A 22,843-nucleotide genomic window follows, 5' to 3' on the forward strand; every position below is an offset into this window, starting at 1 on the left:
CTACGGTTTGCTTTCGAGGCGCAGACATACCAGTACACGATCCTCCCATTCGGGTTAGCCCCGTCCCCTCGCGTCTTCACGAAGGTCGTCGAGGCAGCCCTTGTGCCACTCCGGCAACACAGGGTTTGCATCCTGAACTATCTCGACGACTGGCTGATTCTAGTTCACTCTCAAGACCAGGTTTGCGAACACATGGACCTGGTGTTCCGGCACTTCGCCCGTTTGGGCCTTCGGGTCAACTGGGAAAAGAGCAAACTCTCCCCCGTGCAGAGGATCTCTTTTCTCGACTCGGTCGCCATGTACGCACAGCTTATGAGCGAACGTGCACAGCCTCTGCTGAATTGTCTGAGTCAACTCGAGGGCAAGAATGCGGTTCCACTGAAGTTATTTCAGAGGCTCCTGGGGCATATGGCATCTGCCGCAGCAAACACACCGCTCTGACTGCTTCATATGAGACCGCTTCAGCACTGGCTTCTCAATCGAGTCCATGGGCATGGCAACAGGGCAATCAAGATGATTCTCGATCTTGGAGGTGAAGATGCTGGATGTGTAGGTCCTGGGCTGGTGTGGTTACACGTGGTCTGCAGTTGTGAGGCCGGTTGGATGTACTGCCAAATTCTCTGGAACGCCTTTGGAGACAGCTTATGGTAGAGAAATGAACATTCAATTCACGGGCAACAGCTCTGTTGGACATTCCTGCAGTCAGCGTGCCAATTGCACGCTCCCTCAAAACTTGCTACATCTGTGGCATTGTGCTGTGTGATAAAACTGCACATTTTAGAGTGGCCTTTTATTGTGGCCAGCCTAAGGCACACATGTGCAATAATCATGCTGTTTAATCAGCATCTTGATATGCCACACCTGAGGTGGATGCAAAGGAGAAGTGCTCACTAACACAGATTTAGACAGATTTGTGAACAATATTTGAGAGAAATAGGCATTTTGTGTACATAGAAAAAGTCTTAGATCTTTGAGTTCAGCTCATGAAAAATGGGGGCAAAAACAAAAGTGTTGCGTTTTGTTCAGTGTATGTATATTGTCACTCAGATTTATACTCTGCATTCTACCCTAGATAAAATCCCTGTTGAACAGTGAACACTAGAATTGCCATTTTATAAATTGCCATTAGAGGTCAGACAAGTTCATTTGTAACTACAGGAGGACAATTTTTTTAGTTCAATTACAGACAAGCACAACGAAAAACGTACAAGACAAATACAAGGCATTGTGTTACAGATCAGAGTATGTAAAACAAAGAATAACAACAACTAAAATGTAAAAAAATGGGATAAAAGGTGCTATATAATATTAGGGCAGTTACATGATTTTGAAAAGCTTTAAAATTTGTATTGTTTTTATAAGCTTTTTGTTTTGTGATCTCATGTTTGAAAGAATTTCAAAGTATATTATGAGATCACTATTATAAAAGGTAATATATGAGGTTTCTTTTGAGTTTGAGTTTTTTTATGAATATAAAACTTTGCCAAAATAATTAAAATATTAATATAATTTTGTTTTTCAGAAAAATATGGGTTTTGAAAACAAAGAAAAATTTCATGAGGTTCAAAATTAAGAGTTCTATTTAGAGGACAACTGCCACCAAAAAATCTCAAAAATAATAAACCACTCTGAAAAAAGATCACTATTCCAAAGTCAATGTTCATGGAGCGATTAGACACTTCACAAAATTTTCATGTGTTTTAAAGAATTAAAACAACACCTCTGTGATCCAGAATCAACAAAAAACTTTACTGTGTTCCACAGAGCTGGAAACTACAGTGGTTGCCATGAATCCACTTTCATCCAAGGCCAACACAGATGCATAACCTGGAGTCAAGAGCTCAGTCTTGGACACTGAGCAATGGAAAAAGCAGTGTGATCTGATGATTCAGATCAGATCTCATCCTATTTCATACTATATGTATGTTCTGGGAAAATCAGAAGAGGCCTTCAGTTGACATCTACTATGCTTGTCCTACAGCATTTAAACCTTTAGGGCAACATTTGGAGCACAGGGTGCAGAACATATGTCCAGGTTGCACTCTGGTCCTGGTTGCACTCTGAACATCAAGTAGTGACACAATCCAACATCAAATTTTCATGCCACTCAAATGCCGCTGTCATTAAGGTTAGGGTTAGTAGAATAATTGACATGTAGTTGCATACTTAGTAGAAATAACGTATTACCCTTTTATGTACAAAAAAACATCTTGCATTAAAGGTATAATCTCAAAAGCATTTTCACTAGACCCTACTATATTTTACAAACCAAAAAGATTGCAACAAGAGATTACAAACATGTCATAATTTTATTAATTTGCACAATAAACAATTTGTGCCTTTGACATCATCGTTTTTCTGGTCTCCGCTTACTGGTTTTTGACTATTGAGTGGTCTTAGGTAGTCTGTAGACACCAGTGGACACAATAAGCTGGTGGGCTCTGACTTTCTTCTGCAGGAAGGCCTGCAGCTCATTCACATCCATCTCAGTGACTCCAGGCCCGGCAGCCACAAACATTCGAAGCATGGAGTGGATCCTCTCCAAAGTCATGCTCTCCAGGTTAGTCAGCATGGCCTGAATGTAGGCCCAGAACAGCTGAGAAACAAAAAGGGAAAATAGTTTATCATTAACTTTGTATTACATGCAAGTAAGGCCCTGAGCAGTATTACATTATTGCGTTATGACGGTGACACTTTACAATAAGGTTTGTTAGTTAACATTAGTTAACTACATAAGTTAAAGGTAGGGTAGGTAATCCTGTTCAGAAACATTTTTTTTTATACTGGGTGAAATGGTCCTTCCATTCTGATAGTAGTCAATACATTATGTGTTCAGAAAAAGGAATGGAAAAAATCTGACCTCTGTAGCAGCTGTAGGACAGTAAAAACTCTGACCAATCACTGCCATTCGGTGCGAATGTAAAGAACCAATCAGATGCCTTCATGTCTCGTGCCCGAGCACCACTGCGTGCACAGCCCTGCGTGCACTCATCATCACATGTCACCGTTCCCGGAAATATTCAGCTCACTACACCGAGTAAGCAGGAGTTTGCGGCACAATGGCTGAGAAAATGCAGCAAAAAGTACCAATGCCAGCTTTGCTACTTTGCTAAACTACTTCCTCGGACCCTGCCCGCACTCTTGAACGACCTCCTCTGCTTCGTCCCCGACCCCGGAGTGGACCTGTCCTCGAACCGACGATGCGGTACTTGTCACCGGAGTGTAACGTTAACGTTAGTCCTCATCAGAGTCAACAATGTTTTCATCATGGAAACTCTTACATGCAAAACACCGTATATGTTATGACTCTTACACGAAATTCACCTTCATCACAGTTTAACTGATGGTAATGGAAAAACGTGTATCAATGCAACCTAGCTTTGCCTTATAAATATAGCTCGTTACCTATAGCCTAAATATAGCTCGTTACCGAATCAAACAAAATATATTTTAAACTTTACCAGTATCGATATGCTAGCTTGATAGTGAGTAGTAAAAGCCATCATATTTGTTTATATTCATAGGGATAAAGTTAGGTATTTTATTACATGTGATTCTGACATGATGTCACTGCATGCACTGCGCTCCTTCCTCTCCGCTCGTCTCAGGTAAATAATAAATGCGTCTTCAGCTGAGCCTGAGCGTTTGGCGTCGCGCGTTCATGTGTTTTGGGGGCGTGGCTTTGGAAGGAGCCCAGAAGGGAGGGGGTGGAGTGAATGGAAATAATGACCTGTGTTTACAACAGTCGTGAGAGGTCTACAGACACTCGATTTTTATACTTTCTTTTTCAGAGTACTTACATTTTAATTATGTATTGGTATATAAAGACAGTTTTTTTTTCTGAACAGGATTACCTACCCTAGCTTTAATATGAACTAATAATGAACTGCACGCATACAGCATTTATTAATCTTTGTTAATGTTAATTTCAACATTTACTAATACTTTATTAAAATCTTGTTAACATTAGTTAATGCACTGTGAACTAACAGCTGTATTTTTATTAACTAACGTTAACAAAGATTAACAAATACAGTAATACATGGATTGCTAATGGTTGGTTCATGTTAGTTAATACATTATCTAATGTTAACTAATGAACCTTATTGTAAAGTGTTACCATTATGACAAGTGTTGGAATTGTATAACTAACCTGTAGTTTCTCTTCTCTCTGTTCAGACTGTGTTGCAGTGTTGGAGTCTCCCTCCTCATCACTGTCTATGAGCATGACACTTCTGTCAGATCTCTCTCTGCAAGAGCTTGTCTCCTGGACAGTATATCGACCTCCGGCTTCCTCCCGCAGCACACCCTGCTGCTGCCACAGCGCCAACTTCCTGCGCACCATCTCTTGAGGTACGCCCAGGACGCCACTCAGCTCTTCCAATGTCCATGTGCCTAATAAAGAAAAACAATCAAGATTATGTCACTTATTGGCGCACTAGGTAGTGCGTATGCTCAGCATTTCAGCACTTCCAGTTCCATTGTCCCGAAGTCGGTGGGAAGTTAAATGGCTGAAATAAGGTCTGTGATTGACACAAGCTCAAGATATTTTCAAATTTAATTCTACAACATAAAATACATCAGTAATAGCTACTTGTGATTTTTCCTTGTCTTAAAAAAAGCCATTTGCTAACAAGTGGCTAAATGTGACAACAGATGTTGTGCACATTAAACGTCATCACACCGAACAGGAAAACTGCTAAATATGCTCACTAGTCCATTTTCAAGTCAAGTCACCTTTATTTATGTAGCGTTTTATACAAGACGGATTGTTTCAAAGCAGCTTTACAGTGATGACAGTAAAATTATGCATTACGGCTGTTGTTCAGCTGAAGTCAGTTCAGTGTGATTATAAAAACAGCCTCGTTGTGTTTATAATCACGCTCTTGCAAACTATTCTAACTCAAACTTTCAGGGAAATTTTCTTTTTCTTTTTATAAAGACTGAAAGAGTTCTCGATAGCTAAGGGATGGTTACGCTAAAGTCATATGACTGTGTGTGGTCATACAGATATAATACGGATGAACAAATGATAAAGCTCGGGTTGCTGAATATTCGATCCCTTGCTTCAAAAGCACTTATTGTTAATGATATGATTACAGATCATAACCTACTGTAGATGTGCTGTGTTTGACAGAAACCTGGCTAAAACCAGACGCTTACATTACTTTAAATGAGTCCACCCCCCAAGATTACTGTTATAAACACGAGCCTCGTCTGAAAGGCAAAGGGGGAGGTGTTGCTGTAATTTACAATAATATCTTCAGAATTACTGAGAAGTCTTGTTTTAAATATTATTATTTTGAAGTGTTGGTGCTTAATGTAACACAATCTAGTGTAAATGATAAATCACGTTTGAGATTTGTGCTGGCTACTGTATACAGGCCACCAGGGCACCATACAGACTTCATCAAAGAATTTGCTGACTTTCTATCAGAGTTAGTATTGGCTGCAGATAAAGTCCTAATTGTTGGTGATTTTAATATACATGTAGATAATGAAAAAGATGCATTGGGATTGGCATTTAAAGACATTCTGAACTCTATTGGAGTTAGACAACATGTGTGAGGACGTACTCATTGTCGTAATCATACTCTAGATCTAATATTATCACATGGAATCAATATTGATGCCGTTGAAATTCTACAGCAGAGCGATGACATCTCAGATCATTATCTAGTCTTGTCTCTCCATTTAGCCAAGGCTGCAAAGTCGACTCCGTGTTACAAATATGTTAGACCTATCACTTCTGCCACTAAATATTGTTTTATTAATAATATTCCTGATCAGTTTCATCTCCTCAACATCCCAGATAGCTTAGAATAACTCAATTTTGCGACAGAAAAGTTTGACACTCTCTTTTCCAGCACCATAGACAAAGTTGCTCCTTTGTGCTTAAAGACCATTAAAGAAAATAGTCCAACGGCATGGTACAACGAGCACACTCAGGCCCTTAAGAGAGAAACCAGAAAATTGGAGCGCAACTGGAAGAAATTTCACATTTCATGGAAAGAGAGCACGATTGCATACAGATAGGCCTTAAAAGCTGCAAGATCTGCTTATTTTTCAACCCTATTAGAAGAAAATAAACAAAACCCAAGGTATTTATTTGAAACAGTGGCTAAATAAATCTTCAACCCCAGACGTTTCCAAGCAGCACAGCAGTAATGACTTTATGAACTTCTATTAACAAGATTGATAATATCAGGGAGAAATGTATAACTATGCAACCGTCTACTACAGTCTTGCATCAGGCAGTGCATTGTAGTCTCCTTGGGGGAAAATTTAATTCATTTATTGCTATAGGAGAGGAAGAATTTACAAACTCGTTAAATCATCTAAAAAAAAAACAACATGTATGTTAGACCCTATACCGACTAAGCTATTGAAAGAGATGCTTCCAGAGTTCATAGATCCTAATATCATTAATTCATCTTTGTCATTAGGGTATGTACCAAAAACCTTTAAGCTGGCTATGATTAAACCGCTTGTTAAAAAAACGCAACTTGATCCTACAGAATTAGTCAATTACAGGCCGATCTCGAATCTACCTTTTCTGTCAAAGATACTAGAAAAGGCAGTGTCTTCACAACTATGTTCCTTTTTACTATGATACTCAGCTCTATATTTCTTCACGCCCTGACGAAACTTACTAATTCACAAAATTAACGGAATGCATAGCTGATGTAAAAAATTGGATAACTAGTAATTTCCTACTACTTAATTCTGGAAAAACAGATTTCTAATTATTGGACAAAAAACTTCCTCACGTAATAACCTAGAATACTGTCTAACACTTGATGGCTGCTACTTGTCAAGTCTTCATCGTCGGTTAGGAACCTGGATGTGCTCTTTGATACCAATCTTTCATTTGAAAGTCACGTGTCTAGTATCTGTAAAACCGCTTTTTTCCATCTTAAAAATATATCTAAATTACGTCATATGCTCTCATTGACAAATGTGGAACAATTAGTTCATGCGTCCATGACATCAAGGCTACACTATTGTAATGCTCTTATGGGTGGTTGCCCTGCATGCTTAATAAACAAACTACAGCTTACCAGAACTAGGAAGTATGACCATATTAGCCCCATTCTGTCAACACTGCATTGGCTCCCTATTAAACATTGTATACATTTTTAAATATTGCTGATTACTTACAAAGCACTAAATGGTTTAGCTCCACAGTACTTGAGCGAGCTCTTAACGCATTATAGTCCTTCACGTCTATTGCGATCTCAAAATTCCGGCCAGCTGATAATACCTAGAACATCAAAATTGACTGCTGGCGGTAGATCCTTCTCCTATTTAGCACCCTATGTCAGTTCAAATTTAGACTAAAAACACATCTCTTTGACCTAGCATACACATAACACATTATAGACTTCTATAATTCAATGTTAGGCTGCATAGATTAGGTCAGATGGAACTGGGAACACTCCCCATAAATCCTGATGTACTTGTTACATCATAAGAAGAATGGTGTCTATGCTAATATTAGTCTCTCTGTTTATCCTGAGGTTTACCGCAGTCCGCCGTATCCAGATCTGATGAAGGACCTGCGCCTGGACACGACAACAACGCAGTCCTGAAGTGTCAACTAGTCTCTCCCCTGTGAAGGCCTCCTTCCCTTTGTCTTTACCTCTGTACAGATAAAACGTTGCCGGGATAATTCCGGTTCACGTGGCTACGTGGAAGCGATAAAAATTCTGTATTATGAATTTTAAGCCCAGACAAGTAGTTTGTTGATGGTTGGTTTGTAAAGAAGGACTACACGCCTGCGCACATACAGTATATATTCAAACGCGCATACCTATAGACTAAACACGTAATGTGCATGTGCACGCCGTCAGCGTTCTCACAGGTTCACGTTTTTGAAGAACTTAACTTAACTGAACTTAAGGGTTTTCTGTTAGAACAGTGTCGTGTTAGCGGCCCCTAAGTTAATAACTAATGACCGCTGCGACGGAAATGAATCAAACAAAACTAACTTTTGCTGGACAATAACTTTATTATAGAGCTGCTATAAAGCCAAAACAATCTCTGTTACTTTAATTTCCTATTATCACTGTAAAGCTGAGTGTTTTTTTAAAGTTGTTAAAAGCGCAATATAAATGAAGGTGACTTGACTTGACTTGTGGTGTTTGTTTATAGCTAAGTCTAGCTTTTTACTGTTCCATTTACACATGACCATATATACGTGTCCCTGCAAAATTTCCATCCGATCTTCAATTCCTGCGCTATATGCAAAGTTAACTTCACATCAACACAAGCAACAGGTATGAGCTGCATTTTATTTGTGATCAGCTAATTTCAAGATCAAAGACCACATTAGGAGAGAGAGTGGCATCAGCACCGGTGAGATAATGTAGTCTCACTACTACAACCCGTCTCCATACTGGCGTGATGACTCCGATCTTCAACCAGATAGAACTGGATAAATATTCTGAATGGTCTGATCCAACCTGACTTCTGACCTGTAATGCTGCCTGAATCATAAACACACTGTTCGTTCGTTGGCCAGAGGAGAGCTGTCATATCTGGCTACCGGGAGACGGTACCCTATGTACGCTCTCACACATTTATTTTTTTACCATTTCAGGAGGAGTAAAATATAATTACATATTATATTGTATCGCCTCGGACGTATCGCCTGCGATAATTAATGCGATGTGGCTCAGTTTGTCAGTTAACTACGGCTCTTTGTAGTGAATGCCGCTCCATCTGAAAGCAGGTGATGGCGATTTACTACTAATCAAGGAACCGGCTTTACTGACAAGATGCGCCTAACAATGTCATGCGATATTATCGCCCAGCCCTAGTAAACAGGCCCTGTATTATTCTTCACCCAAAATGAAATGCTTTTTACTTCATGTAGAAAACCGTAGCCATTTTTACAAAAGTTCTTTTGTGTTCCACAAAAAAATCCTATACAGGTTTGGAATGACATAAGGGTGAAGAAATAATTTTTGGGTAAACTATTTTTCCACACCTTTGTCCTGGAAGTGTAAAATAATGGCAGCATGGATAGGAGACACTGTGAGGTTTGCGATGGTTCTGTCTTCCAGCTCCACATCCAGCGTAACAGAACCCAGGTGAGGCTTCCACCTCAGAGTCCTCATGGCCTGCACAACAAAAAAAAAGAAAGAAAAAAATATATGGCTTAATATATTTCTATATTACACTGGAATCATAAAGACAAATCAGGTGAGAAATCCTGTATAATCATGACGAACTAAAGAATCTAATCATACTCTTGGTACTGTGTTTGGTGAACACTTTGGGCCTTATCATATATTTGGCGCAATGCTGCGCCAGGCGCGACACAAGTGTTTTTTGCTAGTTTCAGCCCGGCGCAGTTATCATTTTCACGTCCTGTGCCACGTTGTTTAAATAGCAAATGCATTTGCGCCCATTTGTGCGCCCATGGGCGTGCTGGTCTAAAAACGAGGCGTGTTCAGGCGCATTGTTGGTGTGTTGCTATTTTGAGGTAACTGAAATAGACTGCGCCATTGACCAACAAAAACCTGGTTTGTATTCAATGGCGCAGTATTATTATTTTTTTGTTATTTAAAGGGAGCATTAGTAATATGCGTCTATAGGCAGGTGCACAACTAGCATGGCCATACGTCCGGATTTTGGCCGGACAGTCCGGATTTTAAGCCCCCTGTCCGGTGTCCGGCGCAACCTCAAGCCGGACACTCATTTGTCCTTCTTTTTGGAGTTGCACTGAATCGGCAAAAAAAAAAAAAAAAAACAGCTGTAGAATCTTTATTGGGACGCAGCAGCATAGCGTCTAATGCCGTAAGATCTCTGGTCAAACAAATGATTGGCTGAAAGCGGTGTCAAATAAATATCTGATATATCATTGGTTAAAAACGTAAACAAGCCTCCACGACGTGGAGTCCACGTGCTGGCTACGTCATATCATAACGTTAACATGCCAAAACGTCAGACCTGATTTAATCCAGAATGGACAACAGAGTGCGAATTTGGCCATGATGACCCTAGAGGTGCTGTTGTCGCCTGAGCTGCTGCAGAGGGTGAACTTCTTTGTTAAGAACTGAAATGTGTATTCATTTATTTTTTGCATTCATTATTATTATTTTATTATTATTTGTTTATTTATGTATTTCTGTTATTTCCAGAAGTCCAGACATGTTGTTTTCTGGCACTGTGCACTTTTCAAGACAGGTTAATCTCAGTGGTCAGTTTTTGAAACCGACATCACAATGTCTTGAATAAATACAAATACTGTGAACAAACACTTTTTTGCCTCTTCTGTTACACATAGGTCTACATCAAGATATAACATAGATCAAATTGTCTGGCAATGAATAGACTATTTCAGAATCACTGTATCATGATACCATCGATATGATGGACAAAATTGTATTGTAGTTGCGACTGCGAGTACACCAGAGTCCTATGCAATTATTCTTGCCTCACTAAATGCCACAAAGTGTCCTCCTTTTTGGTGTTATGGAAATGGCCACCCTATGCACAACGCGCGTACACTCTGATTATTACACACACAGGGACACACAGCAGCACACAAACATGCCAAATATTAAAAGATTATTTTTGTGTACATAAATATATGGTGGAATCTGGCTTGTCTCGTAGATGGTCTGCTTGGGCACTTTCACCTCGCGCACGAGCAAATCCGTTTCCTTGCTAGAGAAGCGTTCAGTCTTTACGCTTGCAAATTCCGCCATGTAAATAGCAATCCGCCATGGCGTGAGTGCAACTGGCTTTTAAAGAGAATAGGAGATGAGACTCTGATTTGTCTATTGCACGTTACGCCCAAAACACCCCCATTATTCATTAAGAGAATAGGGACCAACCCTTTTAGACCATGCGCCAGGTGCACCGACCATTTTTCCAGTCGTTAACTAGCAAAAGTGGATTCGGACACGCCCCAAAGTGCACTTTAGACCATGCGCTTAGATCGTTAAAATGGGGCCCTTGATGTCCAATGTAAAATCTAGGTCCTAAAATAAAACCAATTGAGAACCACTAGACTGGAGTACCTTGAGTTTCTCAAAGCGGTGTGTGTAGTCCTCCATGGCTTTAGAAGCAACTGCAGGCAGTTCCAACTTCTCCTCCTTCAGCTGGGGCCAGAACTCAGATGAGATGATCATGGCAGACAGCAGTAATGTAGACTGCTCCTCTAAAGGAAGACGACTCTCCTCATCTCGGATATTAGTGTTGATGCGCCGAGAGTCTGCTACATCCTGTAGAGGAAGACAGACAAGTTCAATATAAATAGCACACATAATGGAAGTAAATCCCATTGAGGTCGCATATCATGATAACAAGATGACGGATAACCAAGAGCAGTGAATTTGCGGATCAGAGCTGAGAAGCGAGCGGAGTGGAAAGCATACCTTTAGCATCACCTCGCAGTAATGCATGTGGGACTCGCCAAACCTCAGTTTCAGCAGCTCAACGTTGCGAATCTCTCTATAAACAAAAACACAGAGAGAATTTACAGTCGTACTGTGACGTACTGTATCTGAGTGAAACAGCCTTTTAAAAATAATTATGTGCGTGGATAAATCATTTATAATAAATGCTGCAATATTGCATAAAAAATAAGATTAGTCAATTTTGATTTAAGTACACAAGTACTGTACATATTAAAAACACGGCACATTCCATTCTCTTTTGCTTTAAACCGTTGTCATGGGAATTTACAATTTTCCTTGATCCTTTGCAGTAGTTCATTATACTATGAAAACATAAAATAACTTTAAGAACTCAAAAGGTCCTCCCCCATCAGAAAAATAGCATTATTACTAGGTTGAAACTAGGGTTGTAAAAATGAATCTGTTCCCTAATTATGCAGTTTTCCCACAGTTGAATACATTTACATTTATGGAGATTATTTTATACAAAGTGACAAGTAGTGCATTTAAGGTATACATTTTTAACAGACCATGTCCTTTCCTTGGGAATTTGAACACATGCATTCATGGCCACCCACATTTATATGTCTACAACACCTACTTTTCTTCCTCATTTAAATTAAGTTAAATTACCAAACTTTTAAATATTTATATATATATATATATATATATATATATATATATATATATATATATATATATATATATATATTTAAAAGTTTGGTAATTTAACTTAATTTAAATGAGGAAGAAAAGTTTATATACTTCTATATATAGAAGAAAAATAATATATATATATATAAACAGTCTATAAAAAGAGAGCCTATCAAAAGTCTAGACAGCCTAACAAAAGTAAAAAAAAAAAAAGAATGCTGGCCTTTATTCAATGATTTCAAAATAATATTTGAAATATATTCCATTTATATTTTAATTTAATTTATATGTACATTATGTATTGTATTTATTAAATTTATGTGGATAAGATTGTTTGTAATGTTGTGAATTCTTGTAAAGCACATTGTAAAGCTTTGCAAATATGTAGTTATTGAAGGATGGTGCAGTGTAAACTATTCTGAACCTACAAACAAACCAGCAGTCTGTGAGCAAGCATTTATATTATTTCGCAAGCAAGTATTCACTGAACAACTTAATACAATTTTGATTTTCATGGCTGCAACACTTTCCACATAAATTGGCACAGAGGTTTAACACTGTGTCACATCACCTTTCCTTTTAATTACACTTTTTAATAGTTTGGGAATTGAGGATACTAATTGTTGCAGTTTTGCAAGTGGATCTTTGTCCAGTCTCGCCTGATACAAGACCGCTGCTCAACAGTGTGTGGTCGTCGTTGTCTGATTCTCCTTTTCATGATTGGCCATACATTTTAAGTAGGAGACAGATCTGGACTGAAGGCAGGGAGTCAAGCACATCCCTTCTACGGTGTAAAGTGTCTAAGAAATCACTCTGTTGTAACACATGCTAAATGAGGCCTGGCATTGTCTTGCTTCCCAAAAAAGTCATCCTGATGCCATTAAATGTACAATCCCAATATATGCCTCCACATCAATGGTCCCTTCACACACATGCAAGTCACCCATTCCGTTTGCACTGATGCACCCTATTCCATGACAGATATTTGCTTTTGCACCCATCGCTGATGAAAGTCTGGATGGTCCCTTTTGTCTTTGGGACAGATAACTCAATGTCCGTTTTCCCCAAAAACAAGCTGAAATGTGGACTCGTCTGACTGCAGCACATCCACTGTGTTTTGGACCCTATGAGATGAGCTCAGGCCCAGAGAACTCGCCGGCATCTCTGTATTGAACAGATGTATAGATTTCTCCTTGCGTAACAGAGATTCAAGTGGCATTTCTTGATGCAGAAGTAGACTGTTAAGAGACAACGGTTTTCCAAAATACTCCTGAGGCCACTGGCTATGTTTAACAGAGTAGCATGACGGTTTCTCATGTAATGCCGTCTGAGGGCTTAAAGGTCACGCATATTCAACAGAGGTTTACTGCCTTGCCCAACATAGACTGAGATTTTACTGGATTCCCTGAATATTTTCACAATATTATGTCTGGCAGAAGGTGAAATACCTAAATACTTTGCAATCTTGCATTGAGAAATGTGATTTTTTGAATTGTTTGACAATTCTCTCATGATATTTGGCACAAAGTGATGAGCCATGACCCATCGTTGCTTGCAAAGGCTGAGATGCTCCTTTTACCCTCAAATACAATACTATCCACTATTACCAATTCACAAACTTATTGTGGACTGTTTCAAAAGAGTTTAACTTGGATATACTGTAAGCTTTTCACTTTAATTGTGCCTCAGTCCCAACTTTTTAGGAGTGTGTTGCATCCATCAAAATTTTTATTTGTTTATATTTAAAAAAATACAATTAAGTTGTTCAGAGAAAACTTTGGAAAACTTTTCTTTGTGCTTTTGTCAGTTAAATAAAGTTGAAAGAGAATGAACAAATCACAGATTCTTGATTTTATTGCATTTTACATAATGTCCCAAATTTTCTGCTTTAACTAAACCAAACCAAATTAAGCTAGTTCAGGAGCATTAAGTAAAGGATTATAGTGGAAAGTGGAAACAGAGTATTATATTGGTGGGTTACCTGACTGTGTTGTAGTTGAGCTGATGAAGAAGTCGGTCGGCCAGTACAGTCTTGTACTCATTAATGAAGATCTCTTTACTGCCGTAAATGCTGACTAGCAGACTAATAATGTCAGAAGAACGCCGTTTAGAGCCAGTTTTATCTACAGAAAAACAGAGAAGAGAGAGAGCTGAAATGTGGACTGCCTTCCCATATTTCTGTGAATGCAATTTGTATCGACTTTTCTACACACAGGCCAATGACTGGTGAATTTGAGAAAAAAATATACCACCATTAATATATTATCCTTGCCATGAAACTGCATTTAGCATTACATACTTTAGTTTAGATATTAATATTGTTAAAGTCCCCATGTGGTACAAAAAAAAATCAAGCTTTTAATATTGTTTATATGTCTATGTGGTGTTTTTTAACATGCTTAAGACAAACCATGTGCAAACTCATAAGTCAACACCATTGCTGAGTATTTTCACTTTAAACCTGCAGTGAACCAAAGACAGTCTCAAAAACGCGGTTTGAAATCGCTGGTGTTTCTGACGTCACAAACTACCTTGTAACCAATCACGTCAACGTGTGATCGTCAACGAGTGGATCTCTGAGCTGGTGTGAATTAGTGGAGACGGCGCTAATTTGCATATTCAAAGAACCGCATATACTTAATGAGGCAAGGGTGTAGTTATCCAATGGTGAATTACATTCAAGCTATTTTAAGACATGAAGAATTTTTTTTCAAGGAAAAAAAATTTAAATATATCATTTTGGTGTTCAAAGATGAGTTTTAAGGGATAAAATTGAGGGCTTTAATAAAATTAATAGTAATTATATATTAATGTATGCTTTTACTCAGAAAAGAATCCTGAAAAAAAAAAAAAAAAAAAGCTGTTTTAAAACATTTACAATAGTAAAAAAAAAAAATGTCTAGAGAACCAAATCAGCATATTAGAATGCTTTCTGAAGGATCATGTAAATTCAGCTTTGCCCATAACAGGAATAAATTACATTTCAAAATATATTAAAATTAAAAAATTTTAAATGTAAATATATGGCGTACAGTTTATATGCCAGTTGTTACTTTCATTTGGGGCTTGAAGTATTCATGTTGGTGTGTGTTAGTGGTTAACACTAACCTGTGAGAGCATCGGTAGGATCTGGAGTCCAGTCCTCTGGATCACTTCCCTCATCTTCACTATCCTGTGTCTCCAAGGTAACAGGGTCAGCTCGAGAAAGCTCATTGGCAAGATCAGAACAACCCTCCGCGTCACCTGTCAGACTGCCCACTATCTGGCGCACAGTGTCCTCACGGGTTCTGTAATTTCCAACATTACAATAAAAGACTAACCACTTCAGTATTGGAACTGGTTTACAAAAAAGCACAACTTCCTTGAGATAGACGACACCAGTGCAGTTGACAAACCTGAGATACTTGCGAATGGGTTGGCAGGCCACTTGCAAGATGACCATGGAGGGGTCGAGCTCTCTTAGAGCTTTGATGGCTGAGATGTAAACAGTGATAATGTCAGATGTATGGACTCCTGAAGTGGGAAAAAAAAGGTAAAAGCATGGTTAATGTCAGAACATTTTTACACGAGTTTAGTATTCCGCGAGTGTGAAAATGGCCTGAATCACCGACCTGGATGCAGCAGTCGTGTTTCAAAGGCTGATTTGAGAGAGGCCAGAAGCTGCTGTCTCTGATTGGTCCTTTCCAGACAGAACTTAAGATCCTCAATGGCGGGAATAGACTCTGGAAAATCTGCAACAATTAAGCAGAGAAAAAAACAAATGAAATGAAAACAACTAGGCTAAGATTACATGCAGTATATACGATTTCCTAGCGCTCGTTTGCAGGGTCCGCTTCATCTGAATTATCCGCACACACACATTGGATTTGACACAGGTTTTACGCCGGATGCCCTTCCTGTCTATCACACTCACACACACTCTTACGGCCAATTTGACATGTCTAATCCACCTAACCTGCATGTCTTTGGACTGTGTGGGAGAAAACGGAGCACCCGTAAGAAACTCATGCTGACACAGGAAGAATATGCAAACTCCACAAAGAAAAGACTAAGGCGGGACCTTTTTGCTGTGAGGGGACAATGCTACCCACTGAGACCCGACTACAAGCCATAACATAACAAGCAGTATACTACACAAATGGAGTTTCTTTCTCACCTCGTATGATGCTGAAGAGTTCTTCGATCCTCATGTTTACGTAGATACGGCAGAAAAACTGGTGCATGTGACAGTGCCAGCGCTGGAGGAGAGCATTGATTGGCTGACCCGTCTTGCCATCTGTGGTTGTGGCATCGTTGCCCACCTCTTCCACCTTACTGGCAAACACCCTGCTCAGCCATCCTAAAACCTGCCCCAACCACTGGAAACACAGTGATTAATTAGGCACTTTAACCTTGAATATTAAAATATAAAAAGAGAGCTTGTGTTCACAAATGAAGCAAAAAATGACAAAGAACATTTAATCAATTTCAGTTATGATTTTGGTAACACTTTACATTCATGTTCTGCAGGTGCATACTATGTAACTACAATAGTTAAAATAACTGGGTAACTAGTCAACTACTCAAGGTAACTTGCCTTGAACATGACTTTAACCTATGTACAGTAGTCAACATTTGAAGTGGATCAAAAAAGTTCATCAAAGTTGTCCTACGGGTATTGTTCAAAATTCATGTATACCTTTGATGAAAGGTTTTGATCCACTTCAAATGTTGACTAGTGTAGTTACCTTATATTACTCAGTACTTTGTTAGTAAAGTACACATACAGTTGTGGTCAAAGTTTACATGCACCTTGCAGAATTTGCAAAATGTTAATTATTTTAACACAAAAAGAGGGATGTAAATGCATGTTATTTATTTTTTTATTTTTTTATTGAGAACTGTCCTGAATAAGATATTTTATAAAAAAAATATGTTTACATATGGTCCACAAGATGACCCCATTAAAAAGTTTACATACGCTTGATTCTTAATACGGTGTGTGGTCACCTGGATGATCCACAACTGTTTGTCCTGAACAGTTAAACTGCCCACTGTTTTTCAGAAAAATCCTCCAGGTCCTGCAAATTCTTTGGTTTTCCAACATCTTTTACCCTGCATATTTGAACCCTTTCCAGCAGTGACTGTATGATTTTGAGATCCATCTGATGCCCAAGAAGGAAACACGATGCATTAAGAGCCGGGCAGGGGGTGAAAACTTTTTCAATTTGAAAATAAGGATAAATGTTATCTATTTTGTCTTCTGGGAAGCATCCAAGTATCTTCTGTAGCTTCTGAAGGGTAGAACTAAATAAAAAATATATAATCTTTAAACAAAATAAATTTTTCATCCTATTCAAAAGTTTTCACCACCGGTTAATGCCATCAGAAAACAAAAAACTGTCATCTAGGTGGATCATCTAGGTTAAGACACACAGTATTAGGAATCAAGCGTATGCAAACTTTTGAAAGGGGTCAAACTTTTTAAAACTATTATTTTGTCTTGTGGACTATATGTAATTATTTTTTATGTAAATATCTTATTCAGGACGGTACTAAATAAAAAATAAAGCATTTTTTATGATCCCTCTTATTATGGAAAAATATTTAACTTTTTAGAGATTCTGCAAGGTATATGTAAACTTTTAACAACAACTGTACTTTAAAATAAAGTGCACCTATGATTTTTATGATGTATTGTTTTTTTTAACCAATTGACCATTTTGAATAGAATATGTCTCTAATTTTTGTGATGGAATAATGAAGCTGAATATTATTTACTTATTAAATCTAGACAACAACCACCTTTTATTATTAGTGGTATTTGTTAAATGTGTTGTATTTGCATGACTACTACTGTTCATACTTAAGGTCATGTAGCTGCTGAAAGGGATAGTTCACTTTGAAATAAAATTTTGGTATGTTTTAGCTTACCTCAAGGGCATCCAAGATGTAGGTGTCTTCTTGACGGTCAAAACGGTCAAACCATTCTTGTCTGTCAGTCATATAATGCAGGTCTATGGTCACCACCTCAAACAGCATGCACAGAGAAGTCCAAATTAAACAATTCCCCATTGTAAGTACACACTGATGGCCTAAGACACGAAACGAGCGGTTTGTGTGAGAAAACTAACAGTATTTATATCGTTTTTACCTCTTGTACACATTCCAGAACGCGCGCACACGTCACACACCAGGAAGAGCGCACGCCCTCAGATCACTTGGACGTGGTTGTGTAGAGATAAAAACGATATAAATACTGTTCGTTTTCTCACACAAACCACTCGTTTCGTGTCTTAGAACATCAATGTGTACTTACAATGGGGAATTGTTTAATTTGGACTTCTCTGTGCACACTCTTTGAGGTGGTGACCACAGACCTGGATTACGACTGACAGACAAGAACGGTTTGACTTAAAAATATCAAAATTGAAACTACTGCGGAAACAAAGACACCTACATCTTGAATGCCCTTGAGGTAAACCAAAATTTAATTTCAAAGTGAACTATCCCTTGAACATCCCCAAACCCTCAATATTAAACTTTAGTTTATAATCCGCATTGTGGTTGAAGAGATCGGCTTTGAGGCAGTGATTTTTGCACAAGAGAGAACCACTAACATTTTTTCTAGAAAAGGTAAAAATGTTGTGTTTTTTACTCATATTTGTTTTCATAACTTTAAAAGTTCAATAGTTTTGAGTAATGATTTCAATTAGCACATATCAGGATTTGCTCACGCTGAAGTCATGTTGGCCAAGGTTTTGTTAACTAATGCACATAATTTTAAAACTACATGGATCAAGTGACACATTTTGGATTCTTAATGGAATGTCGATACAAGTTTGAGTATCAACACGGTTAATGTTTCTGTAGATCATATAAAATAAAATGTTTTCTGCTGTGTAACTGAAATGAAAGTTGTGTACATCATTGAAGTCTGTGAGAAAAGAGCTCTCGTATTCTCCCCTGCAGCGCTGCTCCATCCTCTGCTCTATCAGCTTGTGCAGGATGCTGGTCACGGCCTCAGAGCTCACGCGTTCTAACAGCTGTAGTCTGGAGCTGAAATCACCAAACACATTTATTAAGGCGTTATCCCAGTACTCTACCTCTGCAACAAAAGTCACATTGGTATATTTGGAATTGAAGACAACCATACTACTTTTGAAGTACATATCACAGAATATGCATATTTTCTGTATGTGTGGAATAATGTAACAATGCAATGAGATCAACAAACATGACCTTCCATGACTAGTGTGATGAATAAGCCAGAATATCACCTATCTCGTTCAACATCTCCTCCTCTGCCATAAGCTATTGCCATAAGTTTCCATGGTATTTAAAAAAAAAAAAAGATTAAAAGTAATATGCATCGTCTACGTTAATACAGTAATTGTTGTTTTAACAATGTGTGAACTGACATTACTGAGTGTCACCCATTTTACAAAAAACAAATAAGAGCATGACTTGAGAGTGCACACTTTAACTGTGTGATGTAACCTATATGAATGCCCCGTATGAATTGTTGTTATAATTATATCATATATGATATAATTACATAATATCACACAAGCAAGAATGCTGTTTTTCCTGAATATGAGCATGATTGCAAATGCGATAATGATTTATACAACAATTCAATAAATAAGTTAATATTGAAAGTTAGATTTTAGACAGAATATTGTTTATAACATAGGTTTTTGCTCAATTTCACCAACAAAAATTGTTTCGAACCAAGCCACAACAGAACCGTTGTGTGACTTCAAGCAGAACACAACAGTGTTTCATTACTGAATGATTCTGCTATTTTTTTTTTTAAGTTAGGTGAGTCAAAGATTCAATTACCTATTCTAAACAAATTGGTTGAATGAAATACCAGAAAATATTGAGATATCATTTTCGTCAATATCGCAAACTCCTAATTGAAGGTTCAAAATAATCATATTTATTTCCAGATCATTCCTTTAAACATGATGCAACACAGCAATGTGCAAAATGCAATAAACTATGTAACATACAGCAGTGAATACTGCATAATGTTATATAGTGTTTTTTAAAAAATACTAGGATGTAGTAAGCATCTGTAGTTGAATCAGAATGGTACTTCTCTTCAACTCACAGTATGTGGCTGAGCTCTTGAAGCTGCTCTAGAGCTTCCTGACACCAACACAGGTGAAGGAGGGTGGCACAGCCTGGACACAAACCGCCTTCATTATGTTCCACAGTGCCCTCCTCAGCCTCCACAGCTTCCCCTGCCTGACTCATGTGCACAGAGAATGTGCGGCTATAAAACTCCAACACACGCTCCTGCAGCACAGGTGGAGGAGAGAACAGGAGAATGGCACGAACGACAGAGAAAGCTCTCTCAGTCAGACCACGGGCCCCTGGACCACACAGACCCCCGCGGCTCTCATCCTGCCATGAGCCCAGTCTCTCAAGACCACCTTGACAGAAAAAAAAGGTAGAGTATGATTAAAACAGTAGACTCAGGAAACACTGCTGGACACGTTAAAACTATTCAGATTTCACTTTATGGCATTATATCAATGGAAATGAATAACATTGTACTCCAAAATTCTCATTATTATAATGCAAAAAAACTCAGCAAATCAGCATAAAAAATAAAATCAGCATGAATTTGTCTCATATTTAGTACACAACAAACACTAACCATATATATGTAAAGGTTCAAAAGTTTTAGATCAGTAAGATTTTTTATGCTTTTAAAAGAAGCCTCTTCTGCTAACCAAGGTTGCATTTATTTGATTCAAAATACATCAAAACAGTAATATTGTGAAATATTTTTACAATAAAAAAAAAAAAACTGTTTTCTATTTGAATATACAGTACTGTGCAAAAGTCTTAGGCACGTTAGTATGTTCACACCAAAAAAAAAAAAAAACAAGTTTTAAACCTGTTATTTCTATCTTTTGCTGTAGTGTGTCAGTAGGAAATTTCAGTTTACATTTCCAAACATTCCATTTGCCATTAATTGTAATAATATAGTGAGATTGTTGCATGCATAAGGAGTCTGACAACAGCCGGTATGATCCACACAGAGATCTGATCTCACAATCATCGAGTCTGTGATTACTTAAAGAAAATGAAAAAACATACATACTAAATCCAGAAGAACTGCAGCAACGTCTTCAAGATGCTTGAAGAAACAGACCTGCAAAGCTACCTGAGAAATGATGTGCAAGTGTACCAGGAGGACCAAATGCTGTTTTAAATGCACTAAATATTGATTTGATTTAGTTAATAGAAGTGATAAATAAAATCTATTTATGATATTTTTTTGAAAGCACCCTCACTTTACAACATTTTTACACAAGTGTCTAAAACCTTTCACAGTACTGTAGTTTGCGGAAAGGTTTCTTTAAGCGTCTTGGAGACGTTGCTGTAGTTCTTCTGGATTAAGTCTGTCTCAGTTTTTTTTTTTCGGTTTCTTCATGTAATCACAGACAAACTCGATGCTGGTGAGATCAGATCTCTGCATGGAGCACCGGCTGTTGTCAGACTGCTTGTGCATACACTGGATTAGATACATACACATTGTAATCTCACTTGATTATTACAATTAATGGCAAAATGAATGTTTGGAAATGTAAACTGATATTTTCTGTTGACACACTACAGCAAAAGATATAAATAATTGTTTTAAAACATTTTTTGGGGGGTGAAAATACTAACGTGCCTAAGACCTTTGCACAGTAGTGTATTTGAAAATACAATTTATTCCCGTGTTGGCAAAACTAAATTTTCAGCATCTTTACTCCAGTCTTCAGTGTAACATGATCCTTCATCTTCAGATATCGTTCTAAAGAGCTGATCTACTGCTCAAGAAACATTTATTATTATTATTATCATAGAAATCTTTTGTAACATTATAAATGTCGTTACTGTCACTTTTGATTAATTTAATGCACCCTTGCTGAATAAAAGTATTAATTTCTTTAATTTCTTATTGGAACTAACTTATCTAACTTAGTTTAAAAAAAAAAAAGCATACAATCAGGATGCGTAAAGTGACATCATACAATGTCAATGGGTCAGCAACAATATGCAAACCCTATACCTGTCTAACCCCAAAAACACATAGGCTTTGCTAAAATATAGTTGTGACATACCAAGGAAAGGTTCCAGCTGTTGCAGAAGGTTTCTGAAGGCTTTAAGTAAAGCATTTGCCCTGTCCCTCTCCTGAGACTCTCCCTCTGGCTGCTTGAGCCCCGTCCAGAACTCAGGAGCAACAGATGTAGTCAAACGAACCTGCAGAGTCTCCAGCAGCCAACCCTCCACATACTGACCCAGTCCATGGCCACCCAGCAGGGCCATGGCATCACAGAGAACCTCATCTGTCAAAGCATTGGTTGGAACCAGAGGAGACACCTAAAGAGACATGGTTAGGTCACAGCTTTTGACACGCAAATGTACTTCAACAATACCATGCTATAACATGGTCATGTCAAAAATGATATTTGATACACTGCAGTATATTTACCACTCACCAGTGCAGATGTCACTGTGTCCCAGGCTGCTGACAGTCCTTGTGGCATTGTCTGCACCTCGTTCATTCCAACTCAGACTGTAAACAATAGTCATATATCCTGGGTTAAAGGTATATTGTTCGGTGCCGTTACCATACGCGCATAGTCATTTTACTACGAGACTCAAATTTAGTGACAAAATTATATGATCAAAGCCATTCGAAAGATTGTCAACAGTTATTACACGGAGAAATTGTAGCGCTCTTCTTTAAACTCATGTCGCGCGTCGATGACGACATTGTCGATGCCGGA

General features: G+C 38.1%; 1 protein-coding gene across 1 annotated transcript; it reads right to left on the bottom strand.

Moving 5' to 3' along the window:
• Positions 1-1,013: 1,013 nt before the first annotated feature.
• anapc2 (anaphase promoting complex subunit 2) lies at positions 1,014-22,840 on the bottom strand. Its single transcript, XM_079870795.1, has 14 exons — positions 22,553-22,840; positions 22,175-22,433; positions 20,164-20,488; positions 18,971-19,103; positions 16,222-16,423; positions 15,677-15,796; positions 15,461-15,578; positions 15,174-15,352; positions 14,047-14,188; positions 11,391-11,466; positions 11,034-11,237; positions 8,993-9,125; positions 4,154-4,395; positions 1,014-2,596 (listed from the first exon to the last, which is right to left on the bottom strand). The coding sequence occupies exons 1-14, from the start codon at positions 22,616-22,618 to the stop codon at positions 2,384-2,386; spliced, it is 2,412 nt and encodes an 803-aa protein (XP_079726921.1). The 5' UTR covers positions 22,619-22,840; the 3' UTR covers positions 1,014-2,383.
• Between the last annotated feature and the right edge of the window lie 3 nt (positions 22,841-22,843).

This window comes from Squalius cephalus (assembly GCF_949319135.1).
Source record: "Squalius cephalus genome assembly, chromosome: 5".
Lineage (NCBI taxonomy): Eukaryota > Metazoa > Chordata > Actinopteri > Cypriniformes > Leuciscidae > Squalius > Squalius cephalus.

Coding starts and splice junctions, on each gene's coding strand:
- anapc2 (XM_079870795.1), bottom strand. CDS start 22,618: ATGAACGAGGTGCAGACAATGCCACAAGGACTGTCAGCAGCCTGGGAC. Junction 22,434..22,552: donor ACACAGTGACATCTGCACTG/GTGAGTGGTAAA, acceptor ATGTCTCTTTAG/GTGTCTCCTCTGGTTCCAAC. Junction 2,597..4,153: donor AGAGAGAAGAGAAACTACAG/GTTAGTTATACA, acceptor TTTGTTTCTCAG/CTGTTCTGGGCCTACATTCA.